At 37.3% G+C, this 25,170-nt stretch overlaps 1 protein-coding gene across 1 annotated transcript in view; it reads right to left on the minus strand.

Annotated features, from left to right (window-relative positions):
* LOC140203075 (eukaryotic peptide chain release factor GTP-binding subunit ERF3A) overlaps positions 1-25,170 on the minus strand; it is a 46,087-nt gene continuing 20,917 nt past the window's right edge. The window contains exons 2-14 of the mRNA XM_072268841.1: positions 19,248-19,292; positions 18,784-19,014; positions 17,893-17,926; positions 15,967-16,044; positions 11,662-11,842; positions 11,029-11,183; positions 8,446-8,586; positions 6,577-6,670; positions 5,956-6,036; positions 5,211-5,384; positions 4,461-4,550; positions 2,701-2,869; positions 1-2,091 (exon numbers count right to left, since the gene is read on the minus strand). Of these exons, the coding sequence (XP_072124942.1) occupies positions 2,039-2,091; positions 2,701-2,869; positions 4,461-4,550; positions 5,211-5,384; positions 5,956-6,036; positions 6,577-6,670; positions 8,446-8,586; positions 11,029-11,183; positions 11,662-11,842; positions 15,967-16,044; positions 17,893-17,926; positions 18,784-19,014; positions 19,248-19,292 (1,526 nt within the window). The 3' untranslated portion in view covers positions 1-2,038. The remainder of the gene's footprint in view (positions 2,092-2,700; positions 2,870-4,460; positions 4,551-5,210; positions 5,385-5,955; positions 6,037-6,576; positions 6,671-8,445; positions 8,587-11,028; positions 11,184-11,661; positions 11,843-15,966; positions 16,045-17,892; positions 17,927-18,783; positions 19,015-19,247; positions 19,293-25,170) is intronic.

Raw genomic sequence — 25,170 nt, forward strand, 5'->3', positions numbered from 1 at the left:
TTCCAAGGGAAATGAAATCAAATTTTATTTGGCAAGATTAAGAACACATACAATAAATCTGTATACTATACAATACTGTGGTCATATTTAACAGCTGGGCTGACTTACACCAAGTTGTGTATTACCAATAATATTTCATTACAAAACAGACAACTTCGAGTGGGAAAGCCAACATTTCTCCAATTAAAAACAAGGGTATTTCATATGGCAGCAATTTATATCTTTGTTACACTTAAATTAACTGATTAAATAATGACTGCTATAGAAACTCATGAAAATTTTACTATTAATATAGTGCTGTCTTCTTTGTCCCCACTCCCCAAAGCCACCTCCCCCCCCCCGGAACAGCAAATTCCCATAGGTTTTCAAACAATCGAAATAAGTGAGATTTTCATTTCCATGCATAGCTGAAATAACACAAAGAAAACTTGTTATTACTTAAACATTTGAATCATTAGAATAGATTAAATTATTTTGGGAATTGCATACAAATCATTGGCAGGACAGAGCTGCCTTAAGTGGTGGCCCAGGGGAATTTGCTGTTTTAGATTTCAGGTGCATCTTAGTTCCAAGCCCGAATGTAATTTGTTGACTTACTGCAAAATAACACTTAATTGTATCCATTCCTAAATTCATCCCATTCATCACACTATCTGTTTCATATCTTTCAGCTAATTGTCATCATTCGTAAATCCCTTTTTTTAAATAGAACCATAATTTAACTAGGCTAGGGACTTATTTTAAGAAATCCTCATTTTGACCCTATAACAGTAGCAAATTTAGTATTATATTAAATAAGTTGTCACAATTACATGGTTTTCAAATATGTACAAGGACTATATTTTCTCACATTGTGTATACCAACCACACAGGTTTTATTTCAGAATTTTTCTCTTCATTATTAATCCAAGAAATATTCACTCCTTATAAAATTAATAGTTGATGTGAAAGTTGTAGCAAGTGTTGGAATTCCCACCCAAAGTGGTAATGTTGTTATATGTGCATCCACATGTTAACTGGTTTATGTAATGCACTTATAAGCCAGAAAATAACAAATGCAGCTGTAGATATTCTAATGTTTTTTTAAATATTTCAAGTCAAAAGAATCAAACCTAGATACTCTAATTAATATTCTGTATGTTCAAAGTGGAACACCATAAGCTCATGCAGCAATCATTTGTTCTTTAACCCCGAAGTTTTCCCAAACAATTCACATCATTTATCAGATTGCTGTTATGTACCTTTACATGCTTAGAAAAGATTTGATTCTTTTAGAGATGGCATAAATTAAACAGAAGCAATTGGTTCAAAATTAACTACTGCGCTTGCACCCTAAAAGCTGAAATATTGATGTTTTGTTTTCCAGCAAGCAAACATTTACAATAAAATGCATCATGCTTTCGTGAATGCTGAGGAATACCACACAGGGCATACCGAGTGGATAACATGACAAAATTTATAAAATATATTCAAGATGGAAGGAAAAAATAAAATTAAGAGATAATTTGCTGGAAAACTAGCTAACAGGCGGATGCAAGGTTCATTTCATAAGAATCCGTTCTAAAATAATTCAAATGCCAAAAATATTTCAAAATCGATTTTATTGTCTCTAGACTCCTTTCTAACACAGGAACACTCACACTGATCTGTTGAATAATCTGATCCAGTTGGAAAACACAGGTGAGCCAGAATGCACACAAAAGAGAATGATGCCAGAATAAAATAAACTTTTTTGGTTTAATTTTATTTTTGCAGGCAATTCTGTCCACATCAGTTAGATAGCTACTGCCGCAATTCTAAGGAAGCAGATTTCAGAAGAAGGATTTAAAATAGGAACTTTTAACAATGGCATAGCAGAGCTCTCAATATGAGAAAGCTGACGTAAAATGTGGACATGTTTACAGCAATTTGCAGTACATGGGAAAATGAAAGTATTGATGGGCAGAGGAACTATGAGAACCAAGAAAAGAAGGCGTGAAGTAGGCTGTTGCTGAGTCCTTTTTCATCACAGTATTGTGCAGCTTTAGATAGTGGATCTTCAATCCTTTTCAGGGATCAACTTCAGGACCTTTCCAATTGCAATAGTTTTACCTTTTGAAAAAAGAAGAAATTCGGTTTTTTAAAAAACCTACAACGTGAGATGCAATAAACTTGCTTAACTATGATTTTAAAAAGTGCCAATTCAAGTTTCACCAGAACCAATGATAATACACAAAACTCAATTCTTTCCTGGAGTTCTATGAAAATGGCATGAAAACACCACTTAAAATGTCATTGTGTACTCATAAAATATATAAATAAAGCTGATTTCATTTCAAGTTTCATAATTAAATAGATTTAATATGCCAAATTCAAGGAGAACAAAACTAATTTGCTCACAAAGTTGATTTGGCAACTTCAAATTTATTGACATTTTTCTAGAAGTAAATGCACAAGTCACACAAGTTTGTTCAAGGCAAAATGCAAGGGAAATAGTTGCACTGAGTATATTTTAACTTATTTACGACATACAAAACCTATTCCTTTGTGAGCTCAACAAAATTATTTCTTTCAATGACCAGATTACCATCGGTCTAATATTTGACCCAAAAAGCTTAAACACATTCAAAGCACTTAAAAAGCAGAACAATTCAAGACTAAAACCATCATGGGAAGACTGGAGTTAAACAAGTTTACATCTGCAAAGTTTCAGTAGCTAACCTTCATCTCTCAAGGTAAAACGTCCCATCTGAGGAAAATCTTTGAAGGTCTCAAGGCAGATAGTGCCTGCTGTCCTTAAGCGAGCAATGCAAACCTGATCTTGTTTAACAAAGCGAGGCCGCGTCTTGCTTTTCTCTCCAGTTCTCTTATCCACCAGACAGAGTAAGGCCTAGGCAAAGGATTATTGCACATGAATTATTTAATATCAACATTTTGCAACCTCCAAAAATCAACTGACATTATGTTTCACTTCCATAAGATTGAATTCCTATTCCACTTAAGGTGCCTAAAATTTGGACTCCAATATTAGAGTACTAGGATAGATTCCTGAAGGTTGTTATAGCTGGAGGTGGTAACGGGGACAAGCTCCTACTACTTATTAAATGCTCCCAATGGTGTGTGCCTCAAATAGCCTCTGACAACTAAGTACAGCTCCTGGCCTTCATCTATGGCTTAGCTATAAGCCCGGTGGAACTGGGGAAAAAGCAGCTTACTGGCACTCGTTAGCCGTGGTTGGCAGTTCATCCAGGAGAAGGAAAACTCTGATCTCAAACCACTACTGCCCTGTGACTATACCCACTCAGGGGAAGGCTTCGGGAGTAAACCCCAAGAGAAAAATCTGGAGCTAGAGTCCCCAAGGCAGTCCTACATTGATTTCAATGTTGACTGGCAACTCCTGCAATGCATCTGGTACCAAACTGTATCGGTCTCTGTTGTTCCTTTGAAATAGAAAATAGAAAAATAGAGGGCTATGCACTAGAGAAATTCTAGGCAGTTTCTAGCGTAGGTTACATGGTCAGCACAGCATTGTGGGCTGAAGGGCCTGTAATGTGCTGTAGATTTCTATGTTCCTTTGGGTTGGTTCATCAGATATATTGAGAAGGGGAGCTTGTTACACAGGCAGCAGTTTGCTCTCCATATCATACTGCCCAGGCTTGTGTATCTGGACAGCTAGGAAGCAATATCCATGGTCAACTCTGACCAAAGGATAGACTCACACCATAGAATGCAAACTGTTATTGACACTGAACATTACAGGAAGTTGCTCAGTTGAAGCCACACATTTCGCTGACAGGCAGACAAGAGATATATGCATATTTAAAGCTGTGATGTCTCAAAGAAATATTCCTGGTTAAAGTTCTATATAGTACATATAAAATAAAACTTGCCACCAAGCTTTTGTTGAAAGGAGGATAATATGAAGCGCACCAACATTTTCAGCAGTATCTAAATGACAGATCTTGGTGAGGAGGCAGTACGAGCAAAACTATAAAAAGTATTCAATTTCTATTGAACCCTCTAGTTTCCAGTCTGACTTTATCATGGATTTCACAGGGATTAAACACATTCATTAAATCAAGGAAGTACATAAACTCAGTTCTATTTGTGGAATTTAGAAAATGAAGTTATTTGATTGAAGGAATGATAAAGGGATACATTGAACTTGTATTGTTGGAGTTATGATAACTAAATTCTGTCAAAACATGTAAAGGAATATGGGAACACTAGGCAAATTGCTCCTGTTTTATGATCCTTTAATTCAGATAAATTCTATCCTTCAAAACAGTTTTTAACCTTGTGCTATGAACTGAAATAAATCCAGTTTCTGCTGAAAGGTGAACAACAGGCAACGCTCTGTACTTTTTGTGCACAAGGTTGATATTTATTATACTATTTGTAACTTTTTAAGTACGAACTTTATAAATCTGTCTGTATTATGGAAACATATAATTTTAAGAGACTCATAATGTGTGACTTACCGCTATTTGTACTTCTTCAATGCAAGTATGGATGTGCAGCACTGCATTGTAACCTGGGCAGATGATGGATTTGTGCTCAATTATAACTATCTGCAATTAAAAAAAGATTTTTATCACTAGTTTTAGCAGATCTTTTAGAAAATAGAGTTTAACATGGCACTGATTCAAATCCAGAATGTACATAAATCTTTTGAACGCAAGATTTCAGACAATATATCATTAAGTTGCAGAACACAGTAATGTCATAGTTTTTCAAAATGTGACTGTTCTGTCAAATATAGTGTTTATTCTCTCGGCCTTTATCTGCTCCAGGCAGCAGCAGCATCCTCAGTTGTGAAGCTATTGACACAGTGGCTGGTTTGGAATGTACTACTGAAAAAGCTGAACCATTTTTCTCCAATGCACCCTAAACGCAGTAACATGCAAAACAGTGTGTGTGTGTGTGTGTGTGTGTGTGTGTGTGTGTGTGTGTGTGTGTGTGTGTGTGTGTGTGTGTGTGTGTGTGTGTGTGTGTGTGTGTGTTTATAAGGAGAACAAGTTTAAGATGGGTACTGCAGACCCAGCAAGCATAAGTAAATCAAATGTACAATAACTATGATCAGTTTTAATACAACCAAGCTAAGATAATGTAACATGATTCTAGGTAACTTTTTCTTTTATATAGTTCTCCAAATTGAGGGTCTACTGAATATTATGATGAATTTCTGATCATGGAAAGCGGCAAATACTACGCTCCAAGTGAAAAGTTACCTGTGCATCAAATGTACGTCCTGAGTGACAAAGGTTGCCATGATCACACAGAATGAATCCTGGCAGGATCTCTTCCTCTTCAATCCCTTTCAGTCGTATCTTCAGATTTTCACCTGGGTCTGCTGAATCAGTCTCCACATCATCAGACAAAAGTCCCAGAACTTCAACATTGTGCTGCAAAATAAAATCGAGTATTTAATATTTATGACCTCCCTGCATCCACTGGCTATCTGACTTTACTCAAGTTACATCAAACCGTAGCAGCTACGGAACTGGCTGATCAACTAAAAATGGACATTCTGACTCAAAACATAAAAATTGAGAAACAATGAAATTCCAAAAGAAAATTATGCTCAAAACATTAGTTTTAACCATCAGATACAAAGGCAAATGAGCATTAAAAAGCGTCTGTTTTTTTAACATATCGGCACAGTTTTAAAAGACATTCTCACAAGAGCCATTACACAAAGACAATTAAATGCAGCAGGCTATCAGCTTTTCAGCAAAAGCAGGGGCAAGTAATAAATTCAATCATGTTCAGGCCATTAATAACTCGAGCAATTAAAAAAGTTGCACTGGCTAAAAAGATCATGGTGTTCCTCGAGAAATACCTTGCTGCAAAAATACTTCAGTATTAGAGAGATGAATTGAACCGATACTGGCATATACTAAATAATGCATATAACAAGTAGAATGTTAATATTTAATTGGTATATTTTATAGATATCCATGAAAGCTTACTTACTCTATTTGGCATCATTACAAGTTGGTGTCCCTTTCCAATTAATCCAGATTCTAGTTTGCCCAGAACCACAGTACCCATGTCCTACATTTAAAAAAAAATAATTTGTTCTTAAATAATTTAAATACAATATCACCACCTTCCACTTGTTTATCATCAACATCACTGTTCCATGAGAGAGATGATTAATACTCAGACACTTTTGGAATAGAACTTATCATTACATTGTGGATTTACGCAATTTCTTATTTACATCTTCACCAGTATACAAAAGTAAAAAAAAAATCAAATATATGCAGTTTGCCATTACTCTGAGCATGGTTATATCAGATCATCTACTTTCTATGAACTTTTTTTTGGGACATCAGTTTCGACACTTCTTAATGAGAGAAAATTCCGAACAAGGATCTTTAATATTGTGGCCAATTAGGGCCAGTTTCTGATCTCATATGCAAAAAAAAAAGTGCATATTTTCACCCAACTTTACTTCTCCAGTCCACTTAGCCAGCTTGTTTTCCTTTTAGACTGCTTCTAGTTTAAAATGTGTCCTTGCTGTTGCCAGAACTAATGGATAATAGTAAACATTGTCACGACTACTTTTGAATTTAATAACCTTAATCTTACCTTATATTTATCTACTATTGGTACTCGCACAGGTCCACTGGCTGTCCTATTGAAATGTGGCAAGTTGTCCAGATATGGTATAAATGGTAAACCACTGTAAGATGTAAACCACAACAAAGTCAGACTTTTTACACAAGAAAAAAACTATTTTTAATCAGTCATGTTAATTAGCAATGTTCAGGACTATAGCATCTTTGTAATTACACTTTCAAAAAGCATTTCATGATAACTAAAAAAAAACTCCAGCTTGGTGTCCATGGTAATCAATAAAATTCCAAAACACAATGATGTTAAATCAAATAAGTCTTCAATATTATATGCACAATAATTGAAACACTGACCATAAAACCTTTAAGTATCGTTTACTTCCCCATCCAATATATTAGGAAAATATGCCTATTTTAATTAATATTTTAGGTTCCTTCATATTCATCCCTCTGACTCCCATCTTCAGACTTGGACGTGGAAAGATGGATGTGATATTTTTCCACATCGAACTCTGATGAGGGTAGGGAAAAGGGATGAACTGTGAAAGAGAGAAGTAAGAATTATTACAGATCAGTAGATATAGCCTGAGTTTTAATAATAGTATAGTACTATTTTGTTCTTAAATCCAAAGCAAATACTTCTAGTGTTAAGACAGAAAACAAAGGGATTTTGAAAAGCTGTGAAATGCAGATCATACTATAGAAAATTTCCAGCATATTAAGAGTGCTGTTGCAAAACTTACCTCTCTTTTGTGGAGGCCAAACATAACTCTGAGACCCCCCTCACTTCTCCCTCTGGACCATAACTCCACCACTTACCTTCAGGCCATTCTCTCCCAGACCATTATGGATCTCATTTCCTGGGGAGCTCTTCCATCCCTCAACTATCTCCCAAATGTGCATAGGCTTCTGCTAATTCTTCCCTCAACTCATTTCCCATTGTACTGGAAAATGCTTCCTGCACTCATATAGAATCCAAAGATTTTGTTAGTTCTATTGCCATTTTCCATTTCCTCAAGGACTTTCCTGAGGACTATTTCATTCTCCCAGTTGCTTTATCTCCTTAGTATCTGTGCTGACGTCTTCATAATTTTCATCAACGTCAATGAGAGTCATGACCATAGACGTCTAGTATGCCCCTTTCAGATACCAAAAAGGCCTGCATCCTTCACTGCTCCCTGGTTTGGTTTTCCATCTCCACCAGCCACATTCTCACAGAACACGCTGGGGCATGTTGAAGCCATTAGGAACTTTTTTTTTTGAAGTCAGTTTCAGGGAATTTACGTTCTTTCTTTGTGTAATTCTCAGTAATTCTGTTATACCGAATTGCAATATTAACTTTTTTCTCTCTGCTAATACAGGAAATGACTGCCACTTCAGGTTGTAGAGATAGATGTTTGATAGATAGCTGTATAGATGCTGCCTGGCAGCAATTTAGTTTCACAGATTTTCAGTATGGTTTTTAAAAAATTATTTTTAGAATTGATTGTGCTATTATCCTGCAATTGTTAAGTGCTTTACATGAAGAGTTTATTTAATTTTTTTTATTCTGTCAGGGCATTCAGAAACATTTGCAGTGATCAGAATCATGAACAGTTTGATAGATGACATGACTAAACGAAGCTTAGCAAGAAGTTTCATCCAGCATATCGTAGGCCAATATTTAAATATTATTGGAACTAAAATATTGGTATCCTTACCAATCAAACTGTACTCAAACCTTCAACAACATTGAACTCAAGTAGCACTGCAATTGTTTGTGTTTTCCTTTCCATATCAAGTCCAACAAATATTTACCATCTTCATCTTTTTTAACCATCATTCTATTCTGGGTCTGATCTTTGGCCTGTGATAGATAAAGCAAGAGACAGTTAAGACTTACGTGTACCAAGCGCAGTTCTCAGCTCGTTCTTTTAGGTTTGCACCAGTCAGTCCAGAGCAAGGCATAAAATAGATGTCCTTCTTCGGATTGAAACCAACTTTCTTTAAAAATGGCACCAGTTTTTCTTTGCATTCCTCATATCTGAAGTGGGGTGTGTATGTGTGTGGGGAGTGGGGTGGAAGGGGAAAGAGGGGAGATGGTAGGAGAGAAAATAGTATAATTGGATCTACACGAAGACAAGGATAATTGGAATTGATAAAATGTCTTATTTTAGATCAAGGTTCAAAAAGCAAAGATAACCATTGGGCAAAGCTTCTCTCAACTTCGCCATGAATGGTCCAAAGGCCGGCTGCAAGAGGAGGAGGGTTGGGCACAGAGCTACCAACCCCATACTACAGAAACACCAACAGAAGCTACAAAGACCTCATCCCTGGGAGAGGAAGGATACACAAAGAAGGGCTACACCTGGAGACAATGTGAAAGACTGATCCAAGACACAGAACTCCGGTAAGCTACTGTTAGTGGCCTATGCTCCAGCAGGGGTTATGTGCGCAAGTAAACAGCTTCTCTAACATACTTTCAAATGCAGTCTAAACCATATATGATCAAAAATTTATTGAGAAAAGGTGCTTTGTCAGGCTAACGATTTGTTGATTCCATTAAGTTTAGTAACAAAAAATAATAATTTTTAATACTATGAATTAAAAGGTGATACTGTAGAATTAATCATATGTGAGCTCATTTCTAAAATTTAATCACCTAAAATTTCTCCAAGTTGCAAATAAAACTGCACCTTTAGGTGTTTTTGTTTTTGAAAACATCACATTTCAGTATCTCACACAGTGTTCTGCATTATTACAACAGGCTCACTTCTTGGTTTCTCTTTTAACCAGTCCAGAGGACCACACTGTAGCTCTGAAGCCAAGAAATGTATTATAACTAAATATAATCAGTATTACATTCAACTTCTGTAATCTTCTGTTTGAACTTCAACAATCACCTAAATCAATATGAAGCAAAATTAAGATAAACATTTCCATTTATTCCGGCTTCCTTTGCAGTCGATGTTATCCAATGAGTATGAAGGCTCATCAAGTACCTCAACAAGTTCACTGTCCAGTTTCCATGTTCTTGAGTACAAGGTATAGCATATTGACAGAATGATATGACACCGGACATTAAAAGATTAAAGGCATTTTGAGAAAACTGGAAAATTATGGTCTATTAGACAACCCTGATGAAAGACAGAGGAAGCCTAGATGCCTTACACTTGTTCCTATTTGTTGCACAAATGCGCTTAAAATACAAAATCTTAACTACTCCATTCAGCTGTGTTGATTAAAACATGTACATCACACTCAGTTAAACTGTTCCAGATAGTTTCAAACCTTTCTTACTAGGTTTAAAAAAAAGACAGTGAGCAACAGATAAATTTAATACAGGTCATGCTTGTAAGTAAGAAGAAAGGCCCAACTTCTTGTCACTTCATACACACAGATAAGCCTTTTGGGGACTGGCAGGATGGAAGAGGATGGATTTATCTGCTGCTGCAGGCATCTCCTCTTGAGTGGGAATAGTGTATTTTTGCATGCCTTCTCTCCCCACAGCAATTGAAGGATAGATTGAGTCAAGCTGAGCTGGAGCAGACTCGCTGAATCAGTGAGGCCATCTGGTGGTCACTCTCCCTGCACTTGTAGTCTCCTGTCTCTGTCATCCTCTTCCAAATACTGTTTTTATTCATTTCCAACTGAAAGAGTTCATTCTACAGACAGTTCCCAGGAACGGAACCCTGTTTTAACTTGGGTACTATCTACAGTTTAATAAGAAACCATAGAAATTTTTATCATTGCATGAACTTTAATCATTTTTTAAAAAAATCAGATATGATCAAGTCAAGCTAATTTTCTCTGCCATGGAGAAATGTGCAAAAATAGACAGGAATGCATACTCTCCAAAATAACTGGAAAGATCACTTTTAGCACTTTGTACTAGCACGTTAACTGCACCTATGAAATGAAAGAGATAATTGGCAAGAATCATGTTTTTCAAGGCACAAAATTAAAAACCATTTTGTACACATAATTAGGAATGTGTGAGCAAAGGAATGTTGATAATGAGCTTGTTTCAGCGTGGAGCCATGAACCTGCCCCAGGAATCAGAACTTAAACCCATCACTGCTGTCCTTATTCATGTGGACAGCTGTGTTGGAAGTGTGGTGGCGGCAAATAGCAAAAACCACAGAAAAGCAATGACAGTAGAAAACTAATCAAATGCAAATCAGATTTAGAGGTACCAAAGAAATGGACAACCTAATTCCAAACATTTAATTTAGATAAATGGACTGTAAAGAACGGAAAAGAATGTAACAATATGTAAGGAACGACACCGAATAACGCTTATACACCTGGAAAAATGTTCCCCTCAATATAATTTTCAAGCAACCAATTATTCAGCATGCAATTGCATACCTGTGCCATACAACCATTTTGTCAAAATCTACAATGTTGCAAAGCATTACAAGTAATTAATTGTGTACTGTTAAAATAAACACCTCTCTAAGAACAAACAATGCACCAGTCATACCTATCTTGGCTCCAGCTTACTGTTGGGTCATCCATTTTATTGATGAGAACTATCAGATGTTTTACTCCTGCTGTTTTTGCTAACATAGCATGTTCGCGTGTTTGCCCTCCTTTCTCAAAGCCAGTTTCAAATTCACCTTTCCTGGCTGAGATAACCTAAAGAAAAAGACAGTGATGTATTTGCTTTTAGATACAAAAACAAATTTCTTTAAGAATAGGGATTTGTTCAATTACCAACAGGTACAATTGAACAGAAGAAACCTAAACTGGCTCGCGTCACCACCTCAAAACAGGAAAATTCACAATTATTGATAATGGCCAAATGAGATTATAAAATGATTGAGACTCAGACTTGAGTCTTGTACTGAAATTAACTTCTCTACCACAGAACAAATACTCATTCCTTCTTGTGAACTCCCAACAATTAAGATCTACCAAACTTCATAGAAATATTTGTTAATTATTTTTTTTAAATCTGGCACGTTAAATTTTTGCTCTGGTTTCCTAGCTCTTAACTTATTTACAAAAATTGAATTTACAAAAAAAGTGGAACAAATGGTTTCCAACTCTTCTTATGTCAAATCACTGAATGCATATCTGTCACTATAGAACAAGTAGAGACTTTATAGCTTACCAAGACAGCAAGATCAGCTTGAGATGCTCCACCAATCATATTTGGTACAAAGCTTTTGTGTCCTGGTGCATCTAAAATGGTGAAGTGCTTTTTCTCAGTCTCAAAATATGCACGACCCACTTCAACTGTTTTCCCCTTGTCCCTCTCCTCTTGGTTTGTGTCCAAGGCCCAGGACAAATACCTAAATATAATGACATTTCATTAAAAGGAGTACAAAGATAAATCAAGCCTACAATTTCGCATAACTGATAGGATAAGTACAACTATAATCAAAAATGCTTTATTCAACATTAAACACATACACTGAATGGTTATGTACTCTCAATACGAATAAATTTCCAAGTCGTAACAATGTAATCAAGCAACATGAAAAGGGAAGAAACTAGAATGATTTGTGTTTTTTTTATATAATGGATTTTAGTTCTTGGCAATTAAATCTTGTGGCTGCATATTGGAAACTTTAATTCCCTCACTTTATTCTCTGGAAATACAGTCACCCCTTGCATTTAAATGGTTCAAGGTATATTTATTATTAATTTTTTATTGCAACACCAACAAATTACATTCAATACAACCAGTTGCCAATTACATTTTGACTGTTTAACCCAGCCACCCCCCAACCTTCATCACCATCCCCCCTCCACCCCTCTCTCCCCCCATCCTTCTCCTCTCCACCAATCAACTGAATAGTAGTACATACACAGACAAAGCATTCCTATTTTAACAAAAGATCTTTTAAGTCAGATATCAAATTTGTCCACATTAAGATTGTGTTTGGTCATGCATCATTTACTCTTGCCGATGAAAGTTCCAGGTAAGAAATGTCCAAAAAGCTCCACAGCCAGTGAGTATTTGAAATATGGGGAGGTTTCCAACGCTGGACTACAATCTTCTTAGCTGCAGTCAGGCCTGCCAGCCAGATTTTGCGTGTTTTTTCCGTAAGGGAAAGGTGGGAGTCATTATTTAGAAGATGTACAGCGGGGTCCATTGGTAATTGTACCCCTGTTAGTTCTGTAAGAGTACTGATACCTTCCCCCACAAACCAAAAACCCCTGGACATCCCCATACAACATGTATAAAAGAGCCAATGGCTCCATGGGGACAAAATGAGCAATAAGGGTCAGAAACCAGTCCCATTTGATATCTAATTCTCAGTGTTAAATATGCTCTATGACAAAATTTCAAGTGTATATACCGATGATTTGGGTTTTTTGAAGCACTGGCAGCATTATCCCAAATCGCATCCCAGTCTAAGTCTTGTCCCAATTCAGATATGTCCCTATTCCAGGCTTTCATTCCGATGTGGGCATATATTTCTGGGAGTTTAATTTATCATAGATATATGACACTATCTGTCCTGGAGCACTCTGTATCCACCTTAAAATGTCCTTTAAATCTGAACCCCAGGGAACGCCATAGGCTTTACAAGCTGAACTTACTTGAAAATAGAAGATTGTTTTTGTCATTATATCGAGATACCAGCTCTTGAAATCTAAGGATAGTACTTGCCCCATTAATATCTCGAAGAGTAGTAATACCTTTATCCTCCCAAGTTCTGTTAGTGAATGGCTTCCCCCCAGATAGAAAACGATTATTGTTCCATCATGGAGATGATTTGCACCATACGCTTTTAAATTTTAGGAATTTTTTGCTGCTCTAAACACTTGTAGCATATGGGTTAAAACTGGACCATAATACAAATCACATTTTTTAGTAGACGTACCTATAAGGAGAAAGTCCTTCAACCTTATTGGTGCTATTAGCTCTTGTTCTATATTTTTCCATGACGAAACTTTATCCTCTTCCATCCAATAGCTAAGACTTTTTAATACAAATGCCCAGTGATATAATTTAAAATTTGGACATGCCAATCCTCCATTCGACTTTTTGAATTGTAGAACTGACCATTTTATATTGGGTCGTTTACCATTCCAAACATAGCATTCATAGTAAGGAGTCCAGTTTTTGCCAATATCCTGCTGGAGGTGCAAGTGGGATCACTGAGCTGATAAAATTAATGCGGAGTAAGATGTTCATTTTAAAGACCAAAATACGGGCCGGGACTGATGCTGGCAGGTGTCTCCATCTATTAATATCTTCCTCTATTTTTTTTTTAGAATTAAAGAGTAATTTGTTTTAGCCACAGATGATAGGAAAGTATTAACTTTAATACCCAAGCAGAGGACCTCATTTGTAACTTTAATCTGGGGAGGAAGAGACACCTTACTTTTATCCGTATTAACCAGCATCAGTGCTGATTTTGACAAATTAACTTTGTATTCTGAAAGAAATTCAAATTGCTCCAGTGCTTTTAAAACATAGGGGAGAGTTTGTTGAACATTTGCCATATAAACTAGCGTGTCGTCCGCGTAAAGTGATATTGAATGTGATGTTGTACCTATTGTAATAGGGGAGATCTGAGGAGTTTCTAATTAAATGTGCAAGCGGTTCAATAGATATAGTAAAAATTAAAGGAGACAAAGGAGATTAAAGGAGACACCCCTTGTCGTGTGCCCCGTACTATGTCAAATAACTCTGAGAAACCTCCTCCCACACATACACGGGCTGAAGGATTAGCATACAGTGTTTGAATAATATTGATAAATTTATCGCTGGACTTAGATCCTTTTAGAACTCTGCAAAAATATGGCCATTCAAGGCGATCGAACGCTTTTTCAGCGTCTAGAAATAGCAGGCCACAGGCAGGCAGAATTTTATGTGTTGCACTCAGTATGTGTAAGAGCTGGTGAATATTATCAGATGCCAGATGCCCCCTGATAAAGCCCGTTTGATCTGGGCTAATTATTTTCCCAATTACTGTCTCAAGTCTACTGGCTAAGACTTCGGAAAATATCTCCAGGTCGGCATTGATCAAGGAGATTGGATGGTAATTGGCACACTCCAAAGGGTCCTTACCGGGCTTAGGTATAACTGTGATCAGGGCTGTCTGTGTTTAGATCTCTATGGAAAGCACCATTTCCAAAAGCGTAATTTAATGTTTCTAACCATACTGGTCCAAGAATATCCCAAAGTGCTCGGTAAAGTTCTGCAGGTATGCCATCTATACCTGGCATACTGCCCTTATTTGACTGCTTTAAGTAGCTCATCCAGTGTAATAGGAGAGTCTAGAGTTTTGGTGTCCTCTAATGACAACGTAAAGAGGATTAATCTACTAAAAAAATCTGTGAAGCATTCTCAGAAGGAACTGAACCACTTGTATACAGCTCTTTAAAGTAATTCTTCATTGTCTCGTTTATTTCCTCTGTTGAAGATACTACTCCATGTTCAGCACATCTAATCGGTGGTATAGACCTTTCAGCTTCCTGTTGTTTGAGCGTTAGAGCTAAAAGATGGCTCGGTCTGCTGCCTTCTGCGTAATTACTTATGTTTGGTTATATGGATCATATATTCTGCCCTGCTTCTTAATAAGTCATTTAATTCTGCTTGTTTTGTTTTGAGCTCGTTTTCTTTTGTTATGGTGCATCTCCTTTTGAGATCATTCTCCAAAACCTTACATTCTTCTTCTAAGGTGGAAATCTTCTGAAGCCGGCTTCTACGTAGATGGGAACTGAACCATATAGCGTTATTTCGTAAGAAACCCTTGATGGAGGCCCAAATCACTTTCACATCGAAGACACTATTTTTATTTAAATTTATAAATTGTGTCAGTTTTGTTCTCAGTTGTGATAGAAATTCATCATTTTTTTTTTAGAAGGGTAGAGTTAAACCTCCACCTAGTAGCCTTATTTTTAATTTTGCCATAATTAAAAGTAAATATGACTGGGTTGAAAGTATATTTCTTAAAGGTAAATTAGAGGGCTGCAGATTGCAGTGATAGCAGCCCAGAAGATGTATATCTAATCGGCTTGTGAGCTGTCCAGAAAATGTTGCTGTAAATTGCCAGTGCCATCGTGCAGGGGGCATAATCCAAAGTTCCCAGCTGCCATCTGCAACTTCATTGGAGCAGGCAGGCATAATTTTCAAAAAAATACTTAAACTATTATGACAACAGGAAGACATTGCATAAGTACACCTCTCTAACAAGGATCATTCAGCAGACAATGCCAATACAGCTTTTCCTGACATGCTTAAGCCAACCATATGAACTGTAACATCAAATAGAAAGTGGATACCGTAATGGTGGCCTATTTATTTACTTAATTCTCAATGGATGAATTGTGTTGACAGCTGGAGTGTCCAAATACAGACTTAAAACAAAACAAAACAATTACATAAATATAGGAATGGATACCAAACTCCAATTCAGGAATCATCTTGCAGGTTGAAACTGCTAAATAATCTTACCATGTTTCTCTATTTTTCTCCTTGGCTTCCCTTTCATACTTTTCCAGTGTTCGTTTGTCCACCATACCAGTAAGATACCTTTATATATATATATATATAAAAAAAACTGCCCATGAAAACTGAACACCTCTTCACTCTTTCAATTTTACTTCATTTTCTACATCAATTTCTATATTGTTAATCACAATAAAAAGCAGGTAAAGTCAAATGACAAAAGATATGCATAATTATTCTTTACTTGGCTTTTTTATATTCCTACATAAATTCAGGTATTGTAAACATCAATATTCCAGAAAATAGTGGCATCCTAAGCACATTTTCAATTATAAAAATGATGACTGGGATTTCTATTTGAATAAGTTTACCCAAGAGATAAGTTGCCAGTACTACTATGCAAAAGCCTTAGGCACATATATATATAGCTAGGCTGCCCAAGACTTTTGCATAGTACTGTAGTAATTTCACTTAATGCACTGTACTGCTACCACAAAAAACCCACGAAATTCATGATTAACCTGATTCTAATATGGATCTCTATTGTGCACTGAGAGGGGGAAGGCGGCAGTGACAGGGGATGGAGTGGGAAGCACCAGAGAAATGTTCTGCAATGATCAATAATCCAACTGTTTGGAAACAAATTACCTTGTCTGCTGTTTCAGGGCTGGGTGTGTTTGCCCCCAACCCCCACCAAACCCTGGCACTCCTCCTCTGCCACGTGCCCCACACCCCTCATTCCAGATTTACAAACTTGCTCTCCATTCCATGTTGACAAATACAGTACTGTACAAAAGTCTTAGGCACCCTATCTGTGTCCAAGACTTTTGCGCACAGGACTTTAAATATGAAACTCTCACACCAACATAACTTGCACAAGACTGACAAAATGGCTGATCTGAGATACCAACTTTCATTCAGATGAACAAACAACTCTCAAGCAGTTTAAAAAGCTGAAAGACTTAAGCTTCATTTGGTTTGAGTGTAATTCAAATGTTATTTTATTCCAAGTCTGAAATGACTTCCAAGACTCAAAATTAGTTACAATTTCTTAGTATCCATGATAGAATGAACTGCAAGAAATACAAAGCTTCTAGATTTTAAGGTAAACAACAGGAATTCTGCAGATGCTGGAAATTCAAGCAACACACATCAAAGTTGCTGGTGAACGCAGCAGGCCAGGCAGCATCTCTAGGAAGAGGTACAGTCGACGTTTCAGGCCGAGACCCTTCGTCAGGACTAACTGAAGGACGAGTTAGTAAGAGATTTGAAAGTGGGAGGGGGAGGGGGAGATCCAAAATGATAGGAGAAGACAGGAGAGGGAGGGATGGAGCCAAGAGCTGGACAGGTGATTGGCAAAGGGGATATGAGAGGATCATGGGACAGGAGGTCCGGGGAGAAAGACAAGGGGGGGAGAGAACCAGAGGATGGGCAAGGGGTATAGTCAGAGGGACAGAGGGAGAAAAAAATTGTAAGGTATGTTATTTACATCAAGATACCCTCTCAATGCAAACTAACAATTCTTACACAGACATAAAAAAAAAAGCAGATGTCCTGTGGGATAAGTAATCAGCTGATTTTCTTTTTGCTTTCAAGCAGTGCCAGTTGATAGTAGAATTTTCCACAGGACACGAGAATATGATGGCTTTCTCTAATCATCTTTAGCAAGCAGAAAATTCTGCATTTTACAAACTATAGTCAAAGCAAAAGTTTTCAATACAAATCTACATACAAGTCTAAATTCCACACACTGTATTACACTGAAGAAAAATGGACATCACCAGAGTGAAAGTCTCCCTTTCATACAGAAGTTACAAGAAGTAATAGCCTAATATTGTATTCTATTTGGTAACAAGACAATCAATGGAGAAGTTCAATTAGAGGACTTCTTACTCCACGTCTATACTTTTTAGAACACAAACAGTAACTTACATTATTTGCCCACCAATAGTGGATTTTCCAGCATCTGTAAAAAAATAAAAACAGTTATTGCAGAAAAGGCTGAACAAATTTCATATTGTGTGTATTGGCAAGAGAAGAATTTTCCATTAACAAAAGATCTGTTGATATATAAACAATGAATTTCTGGCTGCAACAATGACTGAATGTCAATACAGCATTTTACATAGGGGATAGAACAGTACAGCATAGTACAGGCTTTTCAGCCCATGTGCCGACTTTTTAAAACCTACTCTCAGATCTATCTAACCCTTTCTTCCTATATAGCCCTCCATTTTTCTGTCATCCATATGCCGATCTAAGAGTTCCTTAAATGTCCCTAATTGTCTGCCTCTACCATAGTCTCTAGCAGGGTATTGCATGGACCGACCACTCGGTGTAAAAAAAAATCTGACATTATTCCTCTACTTTCTTCTAATTATACCCCATGTGTTACCCACTTACATCCTGGGAAAAAAATTCTCCGGCTATCCACTCGGGTCTATGCTTTTATCATTTTGTACACTTCTCACCCTCCTTCACTCCATGAGGAAAAGCCCTAGCTCGCTCAACCTATCCTCACAGACATGGTCTCTAGTCCAGGCAGCATCCTGGATAAATCTCCTCTGCACCCTCCCTAAAGCTTCCACAACCTTCCTATAATGACACAACCAGAACTCAAACAATATTTCAAGTATGGTCTAACCAGGGTTTTGCAGAGTTGCAACAATACCTCACGCCTCGAACTTGGCCCCCAATTAATGAAAGCCAACATACAATATGCCTTAACAACCCCCTCAACCATTTTTTGTGAGAAAACTAGTTTACCAAATCAATTTTTAAATTAGGCATTATACTATCATGGTATTTTATTTATGAACTTACCTACATGACCTATAAATACAACATTCACATGCTCCTTCCTTGGAGCACCTGGCTCCACCACTGCAACCTTTGGTGAAGGTACCTCCTCCTCCTCTTCCATTTCCACTGAAGTAGCCAAAGGTGGACCTCCATCACCAGCAGGACCACCTCCTGGTTCTGCTTCACTTGGTTCTGCTTTCTGTTCCCATGATTCTTCAGGTCCTGCCTCTGTATCTCCATTTTCTACTAATGCTGCAAAATTCAAAATGGTCATTCAATTTAGAAATAATAAAATTCTGTTACTTGAGTGAGCATCTATGGTCACTATATTTATCCAAATCAAAAACAGAAATGAAAATGGAGTAAGCTCAATTTTTGAAAGATACAATAGATAAAAATTGTAAGATTTATTTTCCATTTAAGTCCTGGTTAATTATGCCAAATCATAACTTTTTAAGGCTAAAATCTAGCCAAAGGTTTCTTACCAGCAGGTTCTGAAACTTCCATGCTGGGATCAATAGCATCGGACCCTGCAAGACAAAAGAATTATTTGGTTGAAATAGCAACTAAAGTTATTGAACTGCCTTGGAATACTGACGATACAACTGTTGGAAGGTTACACTGGAAAAGAAATTAATCTTACTGGTAACATTTATGACATACTGTCGAGGAGAAGCACTGTAATTACACCATACATCATTAGAAGGCTGGACATGCATCTAAAACCATTAAATAAGGTAAATATGAGCCTCAATGCAGAATACTGAAGAGGTACTGATACACTGATGAAGTCTTCCAAAACATTGGGCTTGCACTTGGAGGATAATTTGCAGTTCTGAAGAAATTATTTTAGGAGAGAAGTATTTTAAAAAATCATGAAACACGGTAGTTTAAACAAAATTAAAATCATCAAAGTAGACCTGAGAACTTGAGACTGAATATTGATGTTAAGGTTGGGGGTTGACCAAACAGACCTGCAGGTAGCTGACTAGCAGAGGCAGAAAGGCTGCTGCCTCATTGTTTCAACAATGTCAAGCGTGGAATTCACACATTCTCCCAGATTCCTCTAGGCACTCCCATTTTCACCCACACCCTCATGACTAGCAGGGTGGTGTGTGTGTGTGTGTGTGTGTGTGTGTGTGTGTGTGTGTGTGTGTGTGTGTGTGTGTGTGTGTGTGTGTGTGTGTGTGTTTATATTTGTCATAGGTACAGAGCTACAATGAAAATACATATGGATGCCATGCATTGAGATAGTATAGGGAAAACAATAAGATGAAAACCATGACAAGGTAGATTGCAAGGACAAGAATCCACCCTTAGCGTTCTAAGAATTGTTCAATAGTCTTGTAACCATGGGATAGAAGCTATCCTTCAGATTGATGACTTTAAGGGAACACAGGGTGCCTGATGGTCAGCATGGTCACAATGGGCCTACTTCCATGCTGTATTAATTCTATGGTTAAGGTAATGAGGACCATATCTCCAGATGCCATTCTAACAAGGTACAAGTTCAAAATGGCAGACTTTGGAAGCATACTTGGAAGTTAAAAAAAAAACAAAATTTGCCAATCACTGATGAAGCAGATTCAAAATTTTTTTAAAAAATGGATTCTTCAAGAATGATAGGGAAATGTAGGAAAGAGTATTTTGAGGAAGATTTAAAAGCATTTTGACAAAGTATATTTAACTGAGCTCCTCTGCAATCTGGCTGAGGCTGAAATAATTAATCTTTTAAAGAGTGTGGATAAGACAAAGTGAAGCAGCCTGCTTTAGTTAGATTTAAAAATACGTACATTGAAACAGCCAACACAGATTCCAAAAGTGGAGTATTCTTTGTACTGTAAACTAAACCATTGATCTAATAAAATTCTTACACAATGTACATCAAAATAATGACTTGAATATTAAAGGAAAATCTGGAGTTTTGCACGTCTTACTTTCATTACCGCTGAAGTACTAACAAAATACTCAAATGATAGTGAAGTAATAGCCTCAAATTTTCAGCAAATTAATGCACCAGTTTATTATTACAGTAAAAGAAAAAACATAACCCAATTGTGTTTACATTGCCACAGTACCTGTGACATTAACAAATGGAAAATTGGAGATCATGAAACAATATTCTGTCCAAAGGTCCATGGGAGAATTAATTGTTGCAAAGTTGCCAAAAGAGCAGGAGAAATACGTTATCTCAAACAAGGCACAAGGAAACTTCTTTAAAAAATTAGAAGTCAGTTTAATAAAATGAAAAACACTTGACAGTTAAAGCCTTCAAGTTGAATTTAATCCAAAGTGAAGTATTTAACGTTTGCTAAGGTGGCTACTTGTGCTCTTCAACTGTGCAAATATAGTTGAGAAAGGGTTAAAAAAAAACTCCAACACCTAAAGTATTTGGTTCTAGTCTCTGTTGAAAAAATATTTTTACACACATGGCGTGGGCAGAATTGTTAAGAATCAAAAGTTCTTGGCGCACAATGGCACCTTGGCTAATTTATTTGGGCAATGAGTTTTACCGGATTCATAAATGAATATCAAAATCCAATAGAAAAACTCAACTTGGAGGGAACTTTGCTGATCTACATCTGCTTCAAAATCTCAATAATTTAAAGTTGCATTCTCAAAATCTGATGAAGCATTCATCAGACATTTCTGAAGCTTCTTTATACTTAGATCATAGTAAACAATCCATTTCAAGTCATAGATACAGTCAGTGTTATATATAATGGGAAAGGGGCCCTTCAATCCACCAAGATATTACTGACTGTCAAATACCCATTTGTGTGAATCAAAGATTAATCTCATTACCTTTTTCCTCACATAAATATAAACATTCCCCAGATTGAACCTCTGCTTCAAATAATATACTAACCCACACCTTTAGGAAGTGGAAGAAAACAGAGCACGCGTAACGCCATGTAATGACAACGAAGAAGTGAAATCTCCATACATATAACACTAGAAATTGGGACCAAACCCAGTTTGCTGGAGCTGTAAGGCAGCCGCTCTACTGGCTTTGCTGACAAATCTGTAGGGAAGAAGTTAATCCAAATCAGTCTAATATTTGAATTCCAGACTTAGTGACAGATTTACACACTGACAGATTAATTCACCACTCTTTACACGTTGTCCAGGGGGCAACTCAGCTTGCTGATCAGGATTTACAGCTGGAGTAATCACATCTCAGGTCATATTTCAATCTACACCTGGCACAATCTGATATCCCGGTGATTTCAAAGCAGGTAGTTGAGCTGCAGATTCTACTAAATATTTTGCACTCTTAGCAAAATTATATTCTTTTAAAAGTTAAATATGTCAGTGGGCAAAACCAGGAAAAAGGTTACCAGTTGTCAAATTATTCATAGATCAATACTTCTTCCCTGTACTTACGAACTTGGCAATTGAGGAAAGGAACCACTTCATATTGCAGCCTGCATTTGTGAGAAAGCAACTGACCTAGACTTTTCCTCTTAGGTCTCAAATACCTTTGACTATAATTTAGGGTGGTACAGTAGCGTAGTGGTTAGCACAACACTTTACTGTACCAGCAACTCAAGTTCAATTCCCTCTGCTGCCCATACGGAGTATGTTCTCCCCGTGACTGCATGTGTTTCCTCCAGGTGCTCCAGATTCCCCCCAACAGTCCAAAAACATACCATGGGACATTGGAACAGAATCGGGCCATTTGGCCCATCGAGTCTGCTCCACCATTTGATCATGGCTGATCTGTTTCCCTACTCAAACCCATTCTCCTGAATTCCCATCGAACTAACTAATCAAGAAACTATCAATCTCCATCTTAAATACACCCAATGACCTGGCCTCCACAGTCACCTGTGGCAACAAATTCCACACAGATTCACCTCTGGCTAAAGAAATCCCTTCTCATCACATCTATTCTGAGGCCATGCTCTCTGGTTCCACATTCCCCCACGAAAGAAAACATCCTCTCCATATCCACTCTATCTAGACCTTTCAATATTTTTATGAGGTTTAAGAGATCTCCCTCCCATTCTTCTAAGTTCCAATGAGTACAGGGTCAGAGCCATCAAATATTCTTCATATGATAAGTCATTATCTAAATCATTTTCTTGAACCTTCTTTGAACTCTCTCCAATGTCAGCACTTCTTTTCTTCGATAACAGACCCAAAACTGCTCACAATACTCCAAATGAGGCCTCACCAATGCCCTATAAAGCCTCAGCATTACAGCCTTGTTTTTATAATCTAGTCCTTCAAAAAAAGAAATGCAAACATTGCAATTGCCTGTTGCACTACTGACTCAATCTGAAAGTTAACCTTGAGGGAATCTGATTTTTGAATCCCCCCCCCCCATTTAGCAAATAGTCTATGCTTCTATTCCTTCTAACAAAATACATGACCACACACTTCCCAACACTTTCCCATCTGCCACTTCTTTGCCCATTCTCCTAATGTCTCAGTCCTTCTGCACCCTTCTTTCTTCCTCAACATCACCTGCCCCTCAACCTATTTTTGTACAGTCTGCACACTTGGCCACAAAGCCATCAATTCCATCACCCGAATCATTGATGTACAAAGTAAAAAGAAGCGGTCCCAACACTGACTTGTATAAAACACCACTGGTCACCGGCAGCCAATCAGAAAAAGGCCCTCTTATTCCCACTCTTTGCTTTCTGCCAATCAATGCTAGTATCTTCCCTGTAATACCATGGGCTCTTAGCTTGTTCAGCAGCCTCATGTGCCACAACTCGTCAAAGGCCTTCTGAAAATCCAACTACACAACATGCACCCATTTTACCTTTGTCCATCCTGCTTGCTATTTCCTCAAAGACTTGCAACAGATTTGTGAGGCAAGATCTTCCCTTCAGAAAGCTATGCTGACTATGGCCTATTTTATCATGTGCCTCCAAGTACTCCAAAACTTCATTCTTAACAATTGACTCCAACATCTTTCCAACCACTGAGGCCAGGCTAACTGGCTGCAATTTCCTTTCTTCCTTCCTCCATCCCCCATCCCTTCTCGAAGAGTGGAGAGACATTTGCAATTTTCCAGTCTCCAGAACCATACTGGAGTAATCACATCTATTGATTCTTGAAAAATCATTACTAATGCCTCTGCAATCTTGTCATCTACCTCTTTCAGAACCGTGAAGTGTATTCCATCTGGTACAGTGACATATCTACCTTCAGACCTTTCAGGGTTTTATTCCCAAGGCTTTCTCGTAATACCGCAGAAATACAAAGGCAGTTTGTATAATCTTACTAAGTTAAATCTGAGGCAGAGTTAGCAACCTACTCTAATCCAAGCACAAGAAATGTACAAAGCACAATACCCAAGACTGCTCACATAGATCCAGATATAGTGTAACAATATCTCAATATATAGCTCAAATTCAAGGCCTCATTGAATCTTGGCACTAATATGAAATTCACTATATATTCTTAAGTTTTATAAAGACAAAAAAATCCAAATTTACTTCATTTGAAGCTTAATTTATTACCACAAACTGGCAGTTTCAGAATTAAAAATAAAACATGAGCTTTAATGCACTACTTCCCAATGTGAAACTATTGATATTCAGCCAAGACATTAGAATCCATGTAGAAATATTGAAAAAAGAAACATGCTTCAAGGCCATTCTCCCATTTGATATCAGCCACTATTGCAATACCATATTCACACTTTCTCCTCGTATCCCTTCGTGGTACATTTAGAAATCTCTCTAAAAACACATTAAACTTTGTCCCTTCCGCCTTCTGTTGTGCCAAATTCCACCAGCTCATTACTCCATAAAGAAATTTCTGCTCATTGAGTTCTAAATGTCTTATGTTGAAACTATGACAACTGGTTCTGGACAACCCTGGACTCTACCTCACAATATCTGCCTTGCCCCATCGAACTTATTAATGATGTGTTCAATTATTTCTCTGAATTGTGTAGCATATACAGACCCAACAGTGCTTCAGACCTCCCCACCATTTCTGATCTTTTAAAATATGCAAATAGACCAATTAATTTCTAGTCTTCGTCCACTGCTTATAAACATCAAGGTTATGCACACACTCACAAATTTTCAGACAGACAGCCATGATGCAATAAGATTGGAAACTACAGTTAGGGTTAGAAAGCTTCAGTAGAGAGTGATAGAGGAGGAAGTGCTAACATTTCCTATTGAAGAACTCTGAGTTTTGATTAGTTTAAATGAGTTCAAAGTGGCAGAAGTAATGAAGGTGGGTGAGAGGTAAGAGGAAAAAGAGAAGAAAACAGGGTAGAAAGAGCAAAAAGAAAGTGCCAGTCGTGAAATGCAAGGAGCTAGTGACATTTGGGAAATTGTGCAAAACACTAAGGGAGTGCTAAATGGATAAGTAATAATGGGTCTAGCAAACATAAATGGAAATAGCCGAATTAACTGAAAATTTAGATTTTGT

Source organism: Mobula birostris, chromosome 9 (genome assembly GCF_030028105.1).
Source record: "Mobula birostris isolate sMobBir1 chromosome 9, sMobBir1.hap1, whole genome shotgun sequence".
In the NCBI taxonomy this organism is placed as follows: domain Eukaryota; kingdom Metazoa; phylum Chordata; class Chondrichthyes; order Myliobatiformes; family Myliobatidae; genus Mobula; species Mobula birostris.